The sequence below is a fragment of the Dermacentor andersoni genome, chromosome 4, assembly GCF_023375885.2.
Source record: "Dermacentor andersoni chromosome 4, qqDerAnde1_hic_scaffold, whole genome shotgun sequence".
Taxonomy (NCBI): domain Eukaryota; kingdom Metazoa; phylum Arthropoda; class Arachnida; order Ixodida; family Ixodidae; genus Dermacentor; species Dermacentor andersoni.
Genome location: NC_092817.1, coordinates 173,034,148 through 173,052,300, shown reverse-complemented (window position 1 = coordinate 173,052,300; position 18,153 = coordinate 173,034,148). Strand labels below are relative to the sequence as shown.

The following is an 18,153-nucleotide window of genomic DNA, read 5'->3' as shown; positions in this document are numbered from 1 at the left end:
GCATGAACTAGGATTAGGGAGGATTAAGGTGAATAAAGTAAGATTAAGGTCGATTAGGATGGATTAGGGTATATTAAGGTGTATTAGGGACCATGGAGATGGATTAGGTTCGATAGAGGTGGATTAGGGTGTATTAAGGTAGATTGGGACTATTAAGTAGGATTAAGTTGTATTAAGGTGCATGAATAAGGATTAAGGAGGATGGTGGAGGATTAAGGCGGATTATGATGGATTAGGATTGATAAAGGAAGATTAAGACCGTATATGGTAGGCTAAGGTGCATTAGGGGCGATGTAGGTTGATTAGGCTTTATTAAGGTGGATTGGGAGTATTAAGCTGGGTTAAGGTGGATGAAGGAGCATTAAGGTGGAATAGGGTGGACTAAGGTGAATTAGGGTTCATTGAGCATTAAGACCGATTAGTCTACCATAATCCTCCTAATGCACATTAATCCACACAATCCACATTCATCGAGCTTAATCCTCCTTCATTCACTTGAATCCTTCATAATCCACGAGAGTCCTCCTTAATGCACCCTAATCCACCTTCATCGACCTCAATCTACTCTAACCCTCCTTAATGCACTTTAATCCTCCTTAATCAACCCTACTGCTTCCTCATTCACTTTAATCCACCATAATCGTCCTTAATTCACCTTAATCCACATTCATCTACCTTAGTCCGCCCTAATTCTCCTTAATCGACCCTTGTCCTCCTTCATTCACTATAATTCACTTTAGCCCACCATAATCCTCCTTAATTCACCTCAACCCTTCTTAATCCACCCTCATCCTTCTTCATGCACTTTAATCCACCCTAATCCACTATAATCGTCTTTAATGCATCTCAACGCACTTTCATCAACCCTAAGCCTCCTTCATAGACCTTAATCCAACCTTGTCCTCCTTTATGCACCTTAATCCACTTTCATCAACTTTAATCCACCTTAACCCTCCTTAATACACCCGAATTCATCTTAATCCAATCAGTAATCAATCATTACTTTGCTAATCATTAATCATCTCCTATGCGCGGCTGCACATGCCTTGGTTCGCTTCCCGCCTTCCTTCGGTCACGTGATATTTTCTGTAGCTCACAACGGGACCTTGAAACAGAGGTCTAACGCTTTCGCTTAATAAGCCACGCACAAAGGGATGTGTCACAAGCAATACTAGAATAGACGCACGAAGTAAAGCATCTGATCATGTGGCAGAAAAATTGTCCGGAGTATAGAACTCGCCCCAAAGCTCCTTTTACATCGGTATACCCCGTTCATACGGCTTTAAGAAAAAACCAACCTCCTCATAAACGTTGCCTCCAGCATTATCGATGCTGTTATTAGCATTTCTCAAAATTTCCAACCCCAGTGGGCCGCGCAACTGGGCCAAATCAACACGCCTCCATAGAATCCTGCGGCCCGTCCGCGGGAGCCCAGGAGGAAAAACGCGCCGTGCGCAGCCGGCGGGCGAGGAGAATCGAGGAGGAAAGCGCCGTGAGGAGGAGAGTGTCGGTACTTTCAAATTATCAAGGGGTTTTAGGCTGGATGGATGGATGTTATGAGCGTCCCCTTTGGAACGGGGCGGTGGGTTGCGCCACCAAGCTCTTGCTACTATGCTGCCTAATATCCTACCTAGGTTAAACAATGAAAAAGAAAAAAAAAACACTATGAACTACCGCGTCCAAACTTTCTGATCCCCTATTGCGAATTGTGCTTTTGTACGTCTCCGTCCTTTGTCGTTTCCCTACTTTTCTTCCACCAATCCTCCAATCGCCTCTTACTAATGTTTATTGCGGACCTGTTTGCTTTACCACTGCTCCCGCTGAACCCAAGGGCTTCAAGGAGGCCAGTGGTGCCTAAATCGACCGCTGGGTAGACATCTTGACATTCTAATAAAATATGCTCCGTCGTTTCCCTAGCTTTACCGCAGCAAGCACGTGCTTCTTCCTTCTTATATCTCGCTTTATAGGTGCGTGTTCTAAGGCATCCCGATCTCGCTTCGAAAAGTAATGAGCTTCCCTTTGAGTTATCATAAATGGTTTCTTTCCTGATTTCGTTTTTTTCCTTGCATTAAGGTGCATTAAGGAGGACTCTCGTGGATTATGAAGGATTCAAGTGAATGAAGTAGGATTAAGGTCGATGCATGTGGATTCTGTGGATTAATGTGCATGCCGCCATGGATGGCGGCAGCACCACCTCGCGAGAGGAGCCGCCAGAGGGTCACGTTCTCGCGCCGCTCCCAGGCGGAGTTTTACAACTGAAAAGTATCTAGTAGCGATGGCTGTTACCACGTTCTCACTTCGCAAACAAATACTAAAACACTGACTTCATATTTATGTACACAAAGTCCCGACTTGACGATCGGTCAAGCGTATTTTTCTGTCGACTTTGAGGCACGAGGAACATAATAGCGCCAGCACCCACCTCTGAGCCATTGCGTGTGCTTAGAAGATTGGCAAGCACGCACAATGGCAGTACTGTAGCTTGTAATACTCTATCAAACCTTCAGAGCAGTGATCGTACCCCCAGGCAGCCTTTGTGCGTCATAGCTGATACGTGCCACGAATTCACATATATAAGTAAGGTATTTCATATATACAAGTATGAGGTAAGGACGGCACGGTGTATTTAGGTTAATGAAGCCTTGCTGGAGGCTATGATATTGGTATTCGATCGTAAATATGTTATTTAAAAGATAACCAAGCCCTAAAAGAAAGAATCACTAGACTCGACGCAGAGATCTCCGATCACGCGACCGAGGTCACCCGGCAGCAATGGTACCAAATATGTGATCGCATGAGGGGACGCCTCAGCGCAGCCCGGACGTGGCACCTCCTACGCCACCTCCTGGACCCGGACACCACCAGGGCCGAAGGCAGAAGAAACATGGCCAAGTTAATCCACAGGCATGCTCAGGACCCGGGGGCGTTCCTGGCCGAGATGCGAGACAAGTAAATCGGCCCGCAACTCAAGACACCGTTACCTGCGGCCTACCAGGGCCGGCCGAACGCGCACATAGACGAAGACATTACGTTCGCTGAGGTGTCGGCAGCCGCCTACAAGCTGCGGACGAACTCGGCGCCGGGTTCGGACCGCGTTACCAACAAGATCCTACGCAACCTGGACGAGGCTGCAATGGAGCAGCTCACCGAGTTCATTAACGAATGCTGGAAGACGGGCGCCATCCCGGAAGAGTGGAAGGTGTCAACGATCGTCTTTATACCAAAACCAGGCAAACCACTCAATGCGGACAACCTCAGGCCGATTTCACTCACATCATGCGTCGGCAAACTGATGGAGCACGTGGTCCTAGACCGTCTCAATGAACACGTAGAAGATGGGGACGAGTTCCCCCACTCTATGTTTGGTTTCAGGCCACACCTGTCCTCCCAAGATGTGCTCCTTCAGTTAAAAAGGCAGGTGATGCAACCCGAAAGTCCGGCGGACGCTCGCCGATTCCGGTGCCTCCTGGGCCTCGACCTGAAGAAGGCCTTCGACAATGTCGCCCACGCAGCGGTGTTCGAGGGCCTGACCCAACTGGGTGTCGGAAACCGAGCATACCAATACGTCCGAAACTTTCTCACCGACCGGAAGTGCCGGATCAAAGTCGGCGAACATGAAACTGAATTTATAGAGCTGGGGAGCCGAGGCACGCCGCAGGGATCAGTCATCTCCCCTTTTCTCTTTAACGCGGCGATGCGCGGGCTCCCGGAATTGCTGTGCTCTATCCCTGGGCTTCACCACAGCCTCTACGCTGACGACGTGACGTTATGGGCAGCGGCGGATGATCCACAAACTCTTCAAGAGATCATGCAACGCGGCATCGACGTCGTACAAGCTTATGCGGAGTCGAGGGGCCTGACGTGCTCACCGGGAAAATCCGAATACCTACTGATCAAGCCCGGCAGAAGTAGGTGTCCCAGGGGATTACCACGGAGAAGGCGCTTCCTTGAACTTAAGGTCGGAGAACTTACCATCCCGGAGCGCCCCAGTATCAAAATATTGGGGCTAGACTTTCAGAACACGCTGCGCTGCGGGCTCATGTTAAAGAAACTCCAGAGGGCGACCAACTACACACTACAGCTCATTCGCCGGGTGGCTAATCGGCACCACGGCATGGGTGAGGGCGATCTGCTTCGGCTTGTGCAGGCATACATAACCAGCAGAACCATGTACTCGACACCATATGTCAAACTCGCAGCCACGGACTTAGCCAAATTAAACACCATGATCCGACGAAGCACAAAGGCAGCCTTGGGCCTTCCGGACCACGCGGCCACCGCAAGGCTAGAGGCCTTAGGCATGCATAACACGATCGAGGAGCTCTTAGACGCTCACCACACAGCCCAAGTCCGTCGTCTCTTGCTAACCCCGGCTGGCCGCACAGTCCTCCGGGAGCTTAGTCTCGCGGCTATCCCCGAGGGGATAGAGTACATTACGATTCCGCGAAAGGTCAGGGGGCATATTTATGCCCCACCTCTACCCCGCAACATGGACCCCGAGTTCCATCAGGGCCGTCGGCAGGCCCGTAGTGAAGCCATTTGGCGACGCTACGGCTCGCAAGATGGAGTGCTCTACACAGACGCAGCCAGACACCCTCGGGGCGACCTCATGACCGCGGTGGTAGCGGATCACAACGGAGGACTGATAGAATATACAACAATCAAGGCTGGCCGAGTGGTGGAAGCGGAGGAAACCGCGATTGCCATGGCCATGCATGCGGAAGCGAATACCGTCATCAGCGACAGCAAGCAGGCCATCGGCAATTTCGTCCGTGGTAGAATTTGCAAACAGGCGTACCATGTCCTCACACGACGCCCCCTAAGCGGCTTGAAAACCCTCGTGTGGACCCCCGCTCACGCGGCTGTGCCCGGCAACGCGTCGGCTCACAGTTTGGCTCGAGATCTCGCGCGCCGAGCCTCGTCCGCGGATGCGGACGGCGTGAATGAGGAGGAGAGACACGAGGAACCCTGCGAGACTTATTATGAAATAGCTCATCGGTATCGCTTGAGGCGTCGCGCGCTGCCACCACCGGCCAAGCAACTCGACAAAACGCAAGCGGTCGCGTTTCGGCGACTTCAGACAAATACATACCCACACCCAAAATACATTAACAAAATCACAGGGGGCAGGGAAAGCGACAAATGTAGGCTCTGTTCAGAAACAGTAACACTAACACACATAATGTGGGAATGCACCTCGCTCCCGTTCTCTCATCCCCCCGTCAGCAGCGAGACTGACTGGACAGCCTGGCTCAGTTCCGGGGACGTCGACCGACAACTTGAACTGGTGGACTGGGCGGAAAAGGCCAAGCAGGCCCAGGGCCTTACTTGAGCCCTAACCCTCAGCCACGTCCCCCTTTACCCTTCCCCCTTCTAATAAAGTTTATCACCACCACCAACCATTCACAACAAGATCCTGTTACACGCGCATGACAATTGTTGCAGACCTAATTGTAGCGCACGCAATACATTCAGTGTCGTCATGGCGCTCGTTTAGATACATTTTAAAAATAGTTATCGAAACAGGAAAAAAGAAAGCTGCCGTCATTGAACTTGTATAACCCTCCCTAAGAAATTCTGTGCTGTACCTGAATTTACTCGGAGCTAGTTAATTAAAAGCAAACTATCTCAACCATATCTTTAACCATATTAGGATAGTGTCATTTTCAAATGGTATTGACAGTCCTGTCATCAGTAGGCTTAGAAATTCATCAGTAATTTTAAATAACCATAAACGAGATGGGTAGTTGCTTCGTGTGACGTCACGACGAGTCGATGACCTCAGATCCTACACTACCAAATGTAAACACGTAGTACACGTGGCGCTAATGCCAAAGAAGCGAAGCTGATGTCTCCTGATGGCACAAGCAGGTTTTACAGATTTTCCTAATTAGGCAGCGGCGATTTCAGCGACCGCGGCGGTGTAGTCTCTGACGTCACAAACACAGGGTGGCCAGTAAAAAATCATGAGTCGGGAACACAACCAATCTTTGAAATTCGTTTTCAGGAAAACTAAATGACTTGCAGCCATATTATTAGGCACAGATAATCAGAGTGCAAAAGAGAATGTATATTCAAAAATTTTTCAGGATCAGTGGACATCGAAAAAACGCCGGAGTTGCCGCTAAGGACGTCTGCTACACCGCACTGGCTACACTCAAGGGTTGTAGGCGGCGCCACGGTCGAGGGGGGGGGGGGGGGGGGGGGGGGGGCGTGAGAAAAACGCCTTTTTGTGCTCAAAATTTTGCCCTGTGCCAGAATTTTGTTATTACGTTTGTTTTCTTATTAGGTGCTTTTTTTATTAGTTAGCTGTTTTTATTTTGTGGTCACGCCCCGTCAAAGGGCACGACCACCGTCAACATCTGGCGGCTGCTTTACGGCAGCGCCAGTGGCGCTCTATGCGTTACTGCCTACACCTCTACCTGTGGCATCAGCATCAGTATCGTACCCACGTGCCCACGTTACAGCCCGCGCGGTTTGTGTGAATCGGTTGCATTGTGATACACCGAACGCACGTGTTTGACCTGTCAGCCATGGCTCAGATGAGTGATTCAACAGTAAATTTTTTAATCAAATACATGTCCGTGACCACTAAAGTAGACTGGTTGCGGGTGTCCATGATTGTGGCTGCAGATGTAATCAACGAAGAGCGGAAGCGGGAACGCGAAGCCGCCCAACAAATCTCAGAACGACGACGTCAGTCCGCTGTGCGTCAGGCGGACAAGAAAACTAAGCAGACGACCACGGATCGCATTTCGAGCTGCCCGAGTCTGCGTGGCGCCGCGCACTCCGGCAGCCCTCGCAAGCGTCCACGGAGCCTCGGTGAAGAAGGCACGTGTTCACCGGACGACTCCAAGTTCATTGTGAACCTCGACGTTCGCGGCTACAAGCGTGAGGAAATCTCCATCAAGGCAGTCGGCGACCGCGTCGAGGTGAGCGCGAAGCACGAGGAAGGGAGCGAGGACGGTTCTAACTACGTGAAGCACGAGTTCACTCGGCGGTTCACACTCCCCGAAGGAGTGAAAGCCGAGACGGTCACCTGCGCCCTGTCATCGTCCGGCGTGCTGGCCATCGAAGCACCTAAGCCGAAGCCTCCCAGCAAGAAGCCGAAGACGATTCCCACCGCTGTTCAGTCGTCGGTCTAGTAAGGAGGCGGAAAAACCAGAAGGCACCACCAAAGCTGCACTGGCGTCGTGAATAGAACATTCCTGCATTTTGTATTGTCATCTTTAGGAGCACGTCTTTCCGTTCGCAATGTGCGTCCACATTCCGCAACTTCAACATCACGTATCTTGCAAAGTAAAATGTGTATTTTATCCCAAATGCAGCTAGCAGCATTGTTCTTTATTTCTGCACCTGACCGTAAAGTTGCTGCTGGCGGACAGGCTCAAAAGGCTTAAGAGCTAGGCCTTCAGCTACAACAATTTGCGAGAAAAGTTTTTTCTTCTTCCTTCTTTCTCTCTCTCTCTTTTTGCAATGTGCATTTCCTATGTCGAGCTGTGAACACATACATGCAGTGAATGCTTGCAGTACTACCATCTCCCATCGCTTCGATCGCTAAATTCCAGAGCAATAAATGTTGAAGTGGCTAAGAAGCTAAACTTTTTAGTAGATTTGGTGCTGTAAAAACTTGCGGTTGGCTGTACGGTATCATTCAGTGTCACATTATTTCAATTAAAATATACAGGTATGTGCAATATATCCCAATTCGTTAATGTTTTATTGCTTCCTTCCTGCCTAACCTGAACCATTGCATGTGAGCAAGTGTATACAGGGTGTCCCACATAAATTGAGTGAAGATTTTAAAAATGAAACGTGTGTTGGAAGCAAAGTGAACCGAATGTATACTATTCACAAATAGCCTGCAGTAACTCATGCAATTGTTTGTTTTCCCCTTAACTCACTAATCAATTATGTTTAATTACCCAACTTTTTAATTAGTGGTTGAGGATACCAAGTATGACATGTAGGTTTGTAGAGCACCTTCAGAAATCATCGATCGAGTTGTCTGCTGTAAGATAAGTCTCCCGTAGTCATTTTTTCTGGGTTGCAAAGAAAACCCGAGAAATTTGAAAAAAGCCACGCGACAAAGCACTTGCGCACTGGTATCATGCTGCTCTCAAGCGCGCATTCGATGAACACAGTCAGCTGCATCGCGACTGGCAACCGGGAAGCCGCAGGGCATTGTGATGATTGTAGGCAGCTGGGCAACAGGCTCCTGTGAGATGATGACGCAGATGCATGCTGCTGACCTTGTTCACCGAATGCAGGCTTGAGAGCAGCACGATACCGCTGCACAAGCGCTTTGTCACGTGGCTTTTTTTTCGTATTTCGCAGGCTTTCTTTGCAACCCAGAAAAAAGGACTATGTGAGATGTATCGTAGAGGAAACAACTTGATCAGTGGTTACTGAAGGTGCTCTACAAATCTGCATACCACACTTGGGGTCCTCTGCCACTAACTCAAATGTTGGGCAATTACACTTAATTAATTAGTAAGTGATGGGGAAAACTAAGATTGCCTGAGTTGTTATAGGCCAGTGTGAATAGTATGTGTTCAGTTCAATTCACTTCCAACGTACCTTTCATTTTTAAAACCTTCGCTCAAGTTACGTGGGACACCCTACATATACATCTCAGTTAGGTGAAATTACATTCAACGACATCCTGTGTACATAATAAGAAAGCATGCATGTTCTTATATGGTGTATAACTAGTATACAGAGCACAGAACGTAATTATCATGCACTGAAAAGTGGACTGAACACATACATTCAAATGTCCTCATAACATTTTTGGGACCTTTGGAATCGTTCGTTATACAAGTGACTTCGTTGTGAAGAGCGTGCAACCTTACCCCTCAAAACATAACAGGCTAAAGCATGTTCAGCAAAAGAAAATCATTATTCAACATGAATTCGAGAAAGACTTCGTTAAATAAGACGCACATATCTTTGCACCTCTCGAATATGCCACTACAATTGACCTTAACGCACGGAGGTACAGAGCAGTACAATACATGCTCTGCGGCGACACATACGTGGGAGCGACATAAAGCTGCAGATCTTAAAATGGCACTGTTGCCTTCCCTTGCCGTGAAAATTCATTGGTTCATTTGCAGGGTCTTCATCACTGCTGCCTTCGTTGACATTCGCATCCTTTCCATCCTAGATCGCTTTGAAGACTTCGTTGGTCTTCAGTTAAGTTCCGATACATCATCAAGTGGTCATCCACTGCGATGTGTTCGTCAGCCGGTGCAAACAAGCAGCATGTCAGTTGAGCGATTCCCGGAGCAGTGTAGCAGGACCTAAACGCTTGCCGACATTGGTGTGCTTGTCATGTACACTGCTAGAGGTAATGCAGAACGCAACACAGTGGCATCTGCAGAAAGCAGTGTCGACATCTCTCTCTTTTTTTTTTAAAGCAACAAATCTGCCGTAGGGGATGCCTAAATTCCTTTTCTGTACAGGCAAATTCGTTGTAGTGGTCTTCGTTGTGAAGATGTTCGCAGTATACAGGTTGTCTCCATTGCACGCTTGAGAGCAGCACAGCGACAATGTGCAAGCACCCCATCACGTGGTATTTTTTCATATTTCGTGGGCTTTCTTTGGAATGCAGAAAAAAGGACCACGTGAGATAGATCATGTGGGAAACAATTTATTGAGGGGTTTCTTAAGGTGCTCTACAACTTTGCGTATCACACTTGGGGTCTGCAGCCAATACTTCAAAAGTTGATTAATCAAACATAACTAATCTGTTAGCTAAGGGGAAAATAAAAAACAACCTGAGTAACTCTAGACCAGTGCCAACATTTTGCATTGGGTTCAACTTGCATCCGGAGTGCCTTTCATTTTTAAAACTTTGGCTCAAGTTATGTGGGACACCCTGTATATGAAAGATGGAAAATTCGGCCAGGACATAATCAATCCTTCATTACATAGGTGATTCCATAATAGTGGCAGATGCAGTCATCTCTCTGCACCCTTAAATGTAACCATCACACCAGCCGCATTAGCGTATGAGAAAAAGAGTAGATGCATTCCTGAAGCCCATTGCCAAAGAGTCATTGGGTCGGGGTAGGCCAGGCCCAAGAAAAACCCGTGGTTATAGAATGCTGCATAAACTGCGAGCTCAGGGCAGTACACAACTTGATGAACAGTCCTAAAATAGTTAGCTTAAACCTCTCGATCCGTACTTGCTCGCATCCAAACGAGCACCGGAGAAATCCTTCTTGCCAGGGGTGGCGTCAGGTACATCATCTCTGTACGGAGGGCAAAGCATGATTCTCTATCTCCATGGAGGGTGCGCACAATGGCACCCTATCACAACTCGCACTACACGCTGGATGGAGGAACGGGGCCATGGGGGGCAGAGGAGGAAAATATGGAGGGCTCGGCCAACCGCTCTCGTGCCCCTTTTGAGCCGTCCCTCTTTCCTGCCTTTAAAGCTTGGAAGTTTTTTTATCTGTATACATATCTACGTGGACATTCCTTTGCACTAACGAGAATGGTTACCCATTTGACTAACACTCCAAAGGTGCAGCGTATGGCATTGTTAATACACCAGCTGCAATGGCACAGCTGTTACACGTTTTTCTGCTGAACAGTCACAGTTTTGAATCCAAGCCACCATGGCTGCATTCTGGTGAAGGCAAGCTGCAAAAGATCTTGTGCGTCAAGCTTTTGGTGCGTAATAAAGAATGTTCAGATGGCCAAAATTAATTCAAAGCACTGCTCTATGGTGTCACATATAGCTCCACTATTGCTTTGGAACGTTAAAATTTGCGAATCAATGTCAATGGTGCACACTAGTAAACTACTGGGGTCATTACAGCAAGCAACTTTTCCTGATCCATATATAGTCTAAGCTCAAATATAGTAGACATAGATATGACAAAATAAATTTATAATGTTTATCTCCAATATAAGCATGTAACGAATATAATGCTTATAACGAAGGTACTTTCGGCTCAAATGTGGCCTGATTATATTAAGGTGCTACTGCTTATTACATTAATTCTAGCAATATTGTTGCAAGCTGCATGCGAGTGGCATGAGCTCGTGACTTGCCTGTGGAAAACACAAGCTTTGGGAAGAACAAACATGCGAACTATAATATTCCATCTATGGTCCTTGCAAGCCACTCAGTCATGATGGTGAGCTATGGGACAGGCAATATTTCAATGTATCCTTTGAAATTGATATTTCAAAAGAAGTGGCTGGCGATGCCTAGAGGGGCAGGCAACAACCCATACACTTGAACCGTTCCATAGCCATGGGAAAGATAAAGGATAAGAAATTAATGAGAGCAGCATTCTGGGCAAGTTGGTAATCCATTGCTTAAATGATATTGCGCGACAAAAAAACGACACGGACGTGAGAGAAGACGACGCACCAAGCGCAAACTTTCAACTAAGTTTATTGTGCCACTGCGTCGATTTTATACATGGCAGGCAGCGTAGACCGGGTGATACGTGTGTTAGCTTCCCGTCTCTGGCTCTCACAGAAAAAGAATTAAGTTTCTTGGACGCCGCATCACATAACTTGTAACTATGTTACATGAATTCGCACTTCACTTTCTTGTAAGCGCATGCGCGGTATACGCTGCCTGCCATGTATAAAATCGACACAGTCGCACAATAAAATTAGTTGGAAGTTTGCGCTTGGAGTGTCGTCTTCTCTCACGTCCGTGTCGTTTTTTTGTCGTGCAATATCATTTAAGCAATGGATAAGAAATCATTTAGAGGAGAGAGGAAAGTTACAAGAAAATCAACAAAGAACATAGGAGGATATAAGTAAAAGATTCACTGACAATTACAATACTCCCTAATGCGAAATTTGAGCGCAGTGCTGCAAGTGTTTTCATTTCGCAATATATTGGCTGGCACTGACAATATGTCTCATGCGACACGTTGCAAACGGAGCAAAGGCTGGCACGGCTGCCTCGCTAATCGTGAGATCGCGAGAGGCAGTGCATGGCTCATGCTTGGGTGCAATTCACAGCAGCCGCCGCATGCAGACCTCCACACATGCAGCGCTTTGCTTCCATATTTGGTATCGGTGGGGTCATCGGGGCCATCGGTGAACAGATGACGCATGCTACTCTGGCGCCATCTCATAGCCATCGTCGCCGCAGAGTCCGTCTCGCACGGCACTACACTTTTCTTCTCTTGCTTTCGTCATACCCTCGTCCTCTGCTTTTTGCCTCATGGTTCCGCTGCCCACTCCTCCTTTGCATTCCTCCTCACAATCTCTTCACTATCGCCGTCTTTTGTGCGCCGCTGCACTCTGCGCTCGCTTGGTCACGCCAAGGGTGCCGACACTGAACACAGGAACTGCCCTCTAAAATCCCGACCAACTAGAGGCTCACAGCTAAGGCCACTGGACTCCTGGACTGAGGCGATCGCCCACTGTACAGCGGAAGAGCTACCTACGCTCGTGTGCTCTCTGCTATAAAGTTAACTCTCACGCTCATGGCTAGTCATTCTCATAGTCTTGTCTGCATGGAACGCAGTGAACTATCATTATTTTGAGTGTACTGTGGCAGAAGTGCTTCTGTAGGCTGCCCATGTTTGGATGGTTTCGTGCTTGCTGCCACTAAAGGCAGCAAGCACGAAGCCTCGCTAGCTGAATGTGCGTGCCTTCACCTTCCTCCATGCACCGCATGGCAACTTTCGTGCGCTGTATGCCCAAGTAGTACTCATTCTTCAAGAACTTAATTTCTGTTTCCTGTTGCATCAGTGCCTGATTAAATGACCCCATATGTATAAGTACTTTCCACGTATGGAAGCTTCATGTGAGCTTAGTGAAGTGCCTGGAGTCTACCCCTATGTTCGAAAGCTCGCAGAACAATGGCGCGCACTGCACCTGCTATTCCATTGTACGTACTGCTCCATTAGTACCTTACATTTCCTCTAGACGAAAATGTGGTTGAAATAGTTCAAGTGGTAAAATGTGCTGTCATGCTCCTTCATTGTTGCAATCTGTGTACAGGACAGCATGCCAAATATATATAGCATACAGTGCCCTTTAGTTTTACATAGAAGTTCAGCAGAGGTTACCCGATAAGCTTGTCCCATCTAACAGCCAGCCATCGTCAGAGGGCGTTATGTTGGGTCCTTGGCAGTGCGACTGTAAAGCTAGTTTTCAGGCCATCCAGTCCTTACTTGATATATATATATTTTTTTAAGTATGGGTCTGAACTGTAGGCTACAAGTAGACCTGCACATTATGCGTTTTGCCCCTCTTCCCTCTAAATCATTTCCCATCCTGGCCAGCCCAGCTGCCAGGGCGCTATGCTACCGAGCATGAGGTTTCAATTACCAGTCGCCACGGCCACATTCCGATGGGGGAGAAATGCAAAAAACGCTTGTGTACCACCTTCTTCAGGCGCATGCTAAAGGACTCCGGGTGGTCAAAATTAATCAAGAGCCCTCCACTGCGGCATCCCTCACAGCCTAATGAACAGCTTCTACATGTTAAACCCCACAATTTAACCTTTCTTTTTGCCCGTCTTGATCCTCTTTCTTCCGCCCTTCCCTTTCTTCCAGTGCAGAGTAGCTGACTAAAGGAATGTGCCTCAGGCTGACCTCTCAACCTTTCTTATCATTAAACATTTCTTTCTTCCTTTTAACAATCAATTAGCAGCATTGTTGTGTTCAAAGCTTTCCACAGCATTAAATTGGTGAAGAAAACTGAGTAGGCAAATGTTTGTGTAAACCTTTATTTATGGTAATTACAGTAATGGCGTGAACATATACAATGTGTACACAATGGGCAGAAAAACGTTGATGGCTCGGCATACCAGTGTTCCCATGAAGTGATTAACGATTGCAGAACAAGGAATGTTGCTGAAGCCGCAGTGCCCTCATGATAATGCTTGAATACAGAAATAATGAGGGGACTAGTACAGTGAACTCTCATTTGAGTGAACTTCAAGGGACCGAAGGAAATAGTTCACTTAACTGAAAGTTCATTAAACTGAATATTCACTAGACCAACATAAGACAGCATACAGAGTCAAAAGTTTGAAGTGCAATTCATGGAGCAAAAGACATGGCATCCATAGTGTTAGAAATGTGTGAAATGGAATTTGTTCCTCCAATGTATCCTACAACCTCAGCTAGAGTTAGGGCTTGAAACTGGCTCGGCGATGTTACTTTGTTCATGGCCTCCAAGATTACATGCTTGCTCGTTTTGTGCGGGCGATCTCGGAGGCTATGCCTCGTTGCTGTTCGTTTTCCGCACCGCCGCTTTGCCCCAGGGGCGCTGTAGCGCCAGCGACGTTACATTGCCACTGGAGCGGCGGTTTGATGAGGGCGGGCTTCGGTTGCACCACTAAAATAAGCCTTGGTCCTCTGAGCGAGTTCGTTAAACTGAAATATTGACTGTTATGAAATTCGTTTAAGTGAAACGTTTTTGCATAGAATCTATAAGAAAACTGCCGGGGATTTTTAAAAAGTTCGTTATTCTGAAATATTCGATAAACTGACATTTGTACAACTGAGAGTTTACTGTATACGCATCTGCACTCACAATTCTAGCAAATGGAAACATCTGAGGTAGGCTGATGAAAGCATTGCCTGAAGTACCTATTACAAACAGTCAAACGACTCATGATCAATAAAAATTGTTCACACTGAACTTTTGATACAGGACCCCACGGAGGAGTTACCTTTCAGAGCAAGATGGACAAGTAACCAAACATTAAAAAAAAAAAAAAAGAAACCTGCTAGAAGTCAATATGCCAGTTCTGAAACAGCATTGGCATTGAGTTGTAAGATGATTGATTGTATATATGAATATATAGCGTTCCTGAAAAGCCATCTGAAGAATTTATTAACGGGTACCTGTTGTATGTTATCGTACCTATTTTCAGCCCTATTACATAGACATCATTAGTTTCTAATGTGAATTTCATTATTTGTTTTTCAACTCACTGGAAGAACTGTTTGGGTGACTCAGCCAGGCAAAGTCATATTTTTGTGCCTTTTAAAATTTTTAAGCAATATTGTAAGCTGGCATTCTGTCTGTCTGATCCCAACTGTCGCTGGTCCCAGTGCCGTCTGTTGTCTCGCAGAACTACAGGTTGCGCTCCGCCACAGCCGAACATACTATGGACGCGCCGGCGGGTGCAGTGACAACACCTCAGTATAATCGTACACTGTGATTCAAACTAACAGGAAAGTCCTGGAGAAAAAGTATACATTGCTATGGAAAGAAATTTCGTTGAGTTTGAACTCGAAAGCATGTCAATTTGGTTATTTCAAACCCCACCAATACTTCTTCAAGTGCAGCATTTACTAAAGGCTTGAAAACATAATTCAGCAGACAGTGCTTACTGCTTCCCTAGATGTGAATCTGTTTTCTATAAATAAATTTTTATCTTTTAGTGGCCAATGTTCCTTCCACACGTGAAGACAACTCGTCAGCATCTGCAAGCTGACGAGCAATTTCATCAACAGAGTAATGGAGATTGGGAATGTCAGAAGGAGCAGAAAGCCATGCACGTTGCTCCTCTCAGCACTACTGCCGCACTTCATCCTATGTCCTGCGTTAATGTGCGAAGCGAACGACCCAGAGTATTCCAAGAAACTTTCCGAGATACTTTTGAGGAAGTCACTGTGACCTTTGCTCTGCAATTGGCTTTTAAAGCTGGTTCAAAAACCAATATCAAGAAAAGTCTCGAGACTGTGAGATGAGTCAATGGGCTTGACGCAAAGGTATATGCAGTGCGAAAAAAGAAGGAAGAAACAAGGACAGGGAAGAAAGCTGACTTGGTATTGCATAAATTTGCTTTGTGTCTTTTATCCCTATTTCATGTTCACTGTTGGAATTCAGCCAAGAATGAAAGTTACCGTGCAGGGAAATTTCTTTTAAGTGACTCGAATTCACTTCTACGAGATGGTCGCACACATGATAAACATTAGTTTGCAGCTGTGGTTTGGGATATCTTATCATATGTGTACTACAAACATGTTTGGAGACTGTCGCAGAAAGGAATAAGTTTGAGCTTATGTTAAGTAAGCAGTGGCCGCTGCAATATGCGAAGTCATTTTTTACACGAGTGTAATCATTAAGTCCGAAGGGACAGATTAAGTCACAAATCAAGAATACTTATGTATTAGGGAACGCTTCCAGAACCGTCAGCTGTGATCCTCTAGGAGACTGGCAAACCATGTTCGCAATTACTTGATCCATGAAAAGCGATCGGTGCGCAAAGTCATACCTCGGGCAGGGCAAACCCGAAAATTCCTTAATAGCTGCAGCTATCTTTAAGCAAGAGCGGTAATTAACTGATGTGTACTCGATGCGGGTTTTAGAAGAATTTGTGTGTGACAGGAAGACGCATGCGCTCAAGCATAACTACAGCAGCGCGCTGCGCATCTCATCCCATGGGCGCTCGCGATATGCATCCCCCTCTGGTGGTGCTGCAGCAGTGACCCGGAAAACTAAACCTTCTCACGCTGTTTATGGAGCGCGCGGCAAGCCGCACCATGTGCGTTCTATCCAGCAGCCGTGGATCAGTAGCCACTGGTTGTTTCACTGGCGATGATGGTGTAGATCACCCACAGCTGTTCAACTAAAGTCATGTGAACTGGCAATCTATGCAGAGGCATGTAGCATAAATCAGTGTTAATTGAATGCAGAATGAGGATGCACACGCTTTGCTGTGGCAACTCGGAAAGCTGCTAGAATCTCGGAGGCCACACATATTATGTTGGAGGAGAGCGGGGGCTTGCCACCATGCCATCACCATCAATGCGCCACATTTCCTCATTTTGCGAGTGGTTCGCAGTCGTCGTGGGTATTGTTCTTTTTTGTTCCGCAATGGGAAAGCATGCGAGCACATGGCCGCATTCACGCTCAAAGCTGTAGAATATGCACTGGAGCATGGGAACCGTGACGCAGGCAGAAATTTCAGTGTTGAAGAAGCTTGCATTCGTTACTGATGAAATCAGCGGGAAAAAACTTCAGGCCACTAACAAGTCACGACAGGCCTTCCGCAAGCCGAAGTATGTCGAGTGTCTGCAACTGGAGGAGCGACTTGTTCAGCACCTATGGGACCTACGACAGGATGGTTGTGCAGTGTCCTTGGACATGGTGCAGCACGAGGCACGAAGGATTTTAAGACAAGTTCCGGTTGACAACACACTTCATGCAACGACGACGTTTATCCGTCGGTGCTTGCTTTAAACAGCTTTCGCAGGAACCTTGTAGAAAGCGTACGCAACAAGAGACCTGCGCATTGACACTGCTGCAATTCCAGGCGGCCTCACCTCAGTGCTACAGCTTTTGGACCAGTCCTTGAACAAGCCCTTCAAAGACTATGTGTTGGACGGCTATACACAATCTGGATGGCTGTAGGTCAGCATGTGCTCGCTCCAGAGGCCGTCGGTAGAAATGCTTTGCGGCTGGATTTCTGAAGCATGGCAAGTAGTCTCCGTCGACGTCGTCAGGAAAAGCTTCAAGAAGACTGACGCAACAGATGCAAGCGAAGACGACATGTTATGGAATTCAGACAAAGGAAATTAGTGCACACTCAGCGTTAATGAGTGCGCGCTCACTGACTCTAAATAGTGGGGAGAGAGGAGCGTGCATGGCACCTCTGTCAATAAATTTTTGTGTATGTGTGTACAGTTGATGTTTCTCACCTATTCATTAAAAAGGCAAGTAGGTAGCTTTTGGCTTTATTTTAGAGCACAGCTCTTAGGAGCCCGTTCCTGCGTTGAGCGTTGGCGTGGCTCGGCATCGTTCTTCAGCGTAACCGAGCGAACGAGCACAGTGAAATATTAAAGCGAATGTAGAGCGCAGCGGGAGATAAAAGACGAGAGAGCAAAGAGAAAAGCGGAGGAGAAGGCTACAGTGAAAGCATGAGGTGGAAAGTGGAGGGGGAGAGTATGTCAAAAAGGTGAGGAGGTAAGCACAGTGCCACACGAGACTAGGTGATGGCGCCATAGTATTTGTAATCTGATTGCATGCATGATGTGAATTGTGTAGCACTTCCTGGAAGCCACGCAATTACACTGCAACCTTCGACAGGTCATATATAAAAGCTGACGTGCTCGACCCGCACATCAGATTTCTACCGATCGCCGATTCTGCTCGCCGGTATCGTCGTGTTTGAATATTACTTGTTTTGCAACAATTCACTTC

At 47.0% G+C, this 18,153-nt stretch overlaps 1 protein-coding gene and 1 long non-coding RNA gene across 2 annotated transcripts in view; both read left to right on the top strand.

Annotated features, from left to right (window-relative positions):
• The window catches only part of LOC140217403 (uncharacterized), a 268,452-nt gene that overhangs the window by 24,314 nt on the left and 225,985 nt on the right, over positions 1–18,153 (top strand). The window lies entirely within an intron of this gene.
• On the top strand, positions 6,387–7,701 carry LOC126530688 (uncharacterized). The gene has a single exon (XM_050177957.3). It carries the CDS (start codon positions 6,534–6,536, stop codon positions 7,143–7,145), a length of 612 nt encoding a protein of 203 aa, XP_050033914.1. The 5' UTR covers positions 6,387–6,533; the 3' UTR covers positions 7,146–7,701.

Bases quoted from the DNA above. Each gene is read 5' to 3' on its own strand.
- LOC126530688 (XM_050177957.3), top strand. From the start codon at position 6,534: ATGGCTCAGATGAGTGATTCAACAGTAAATTTTTTAATCAAATACATG.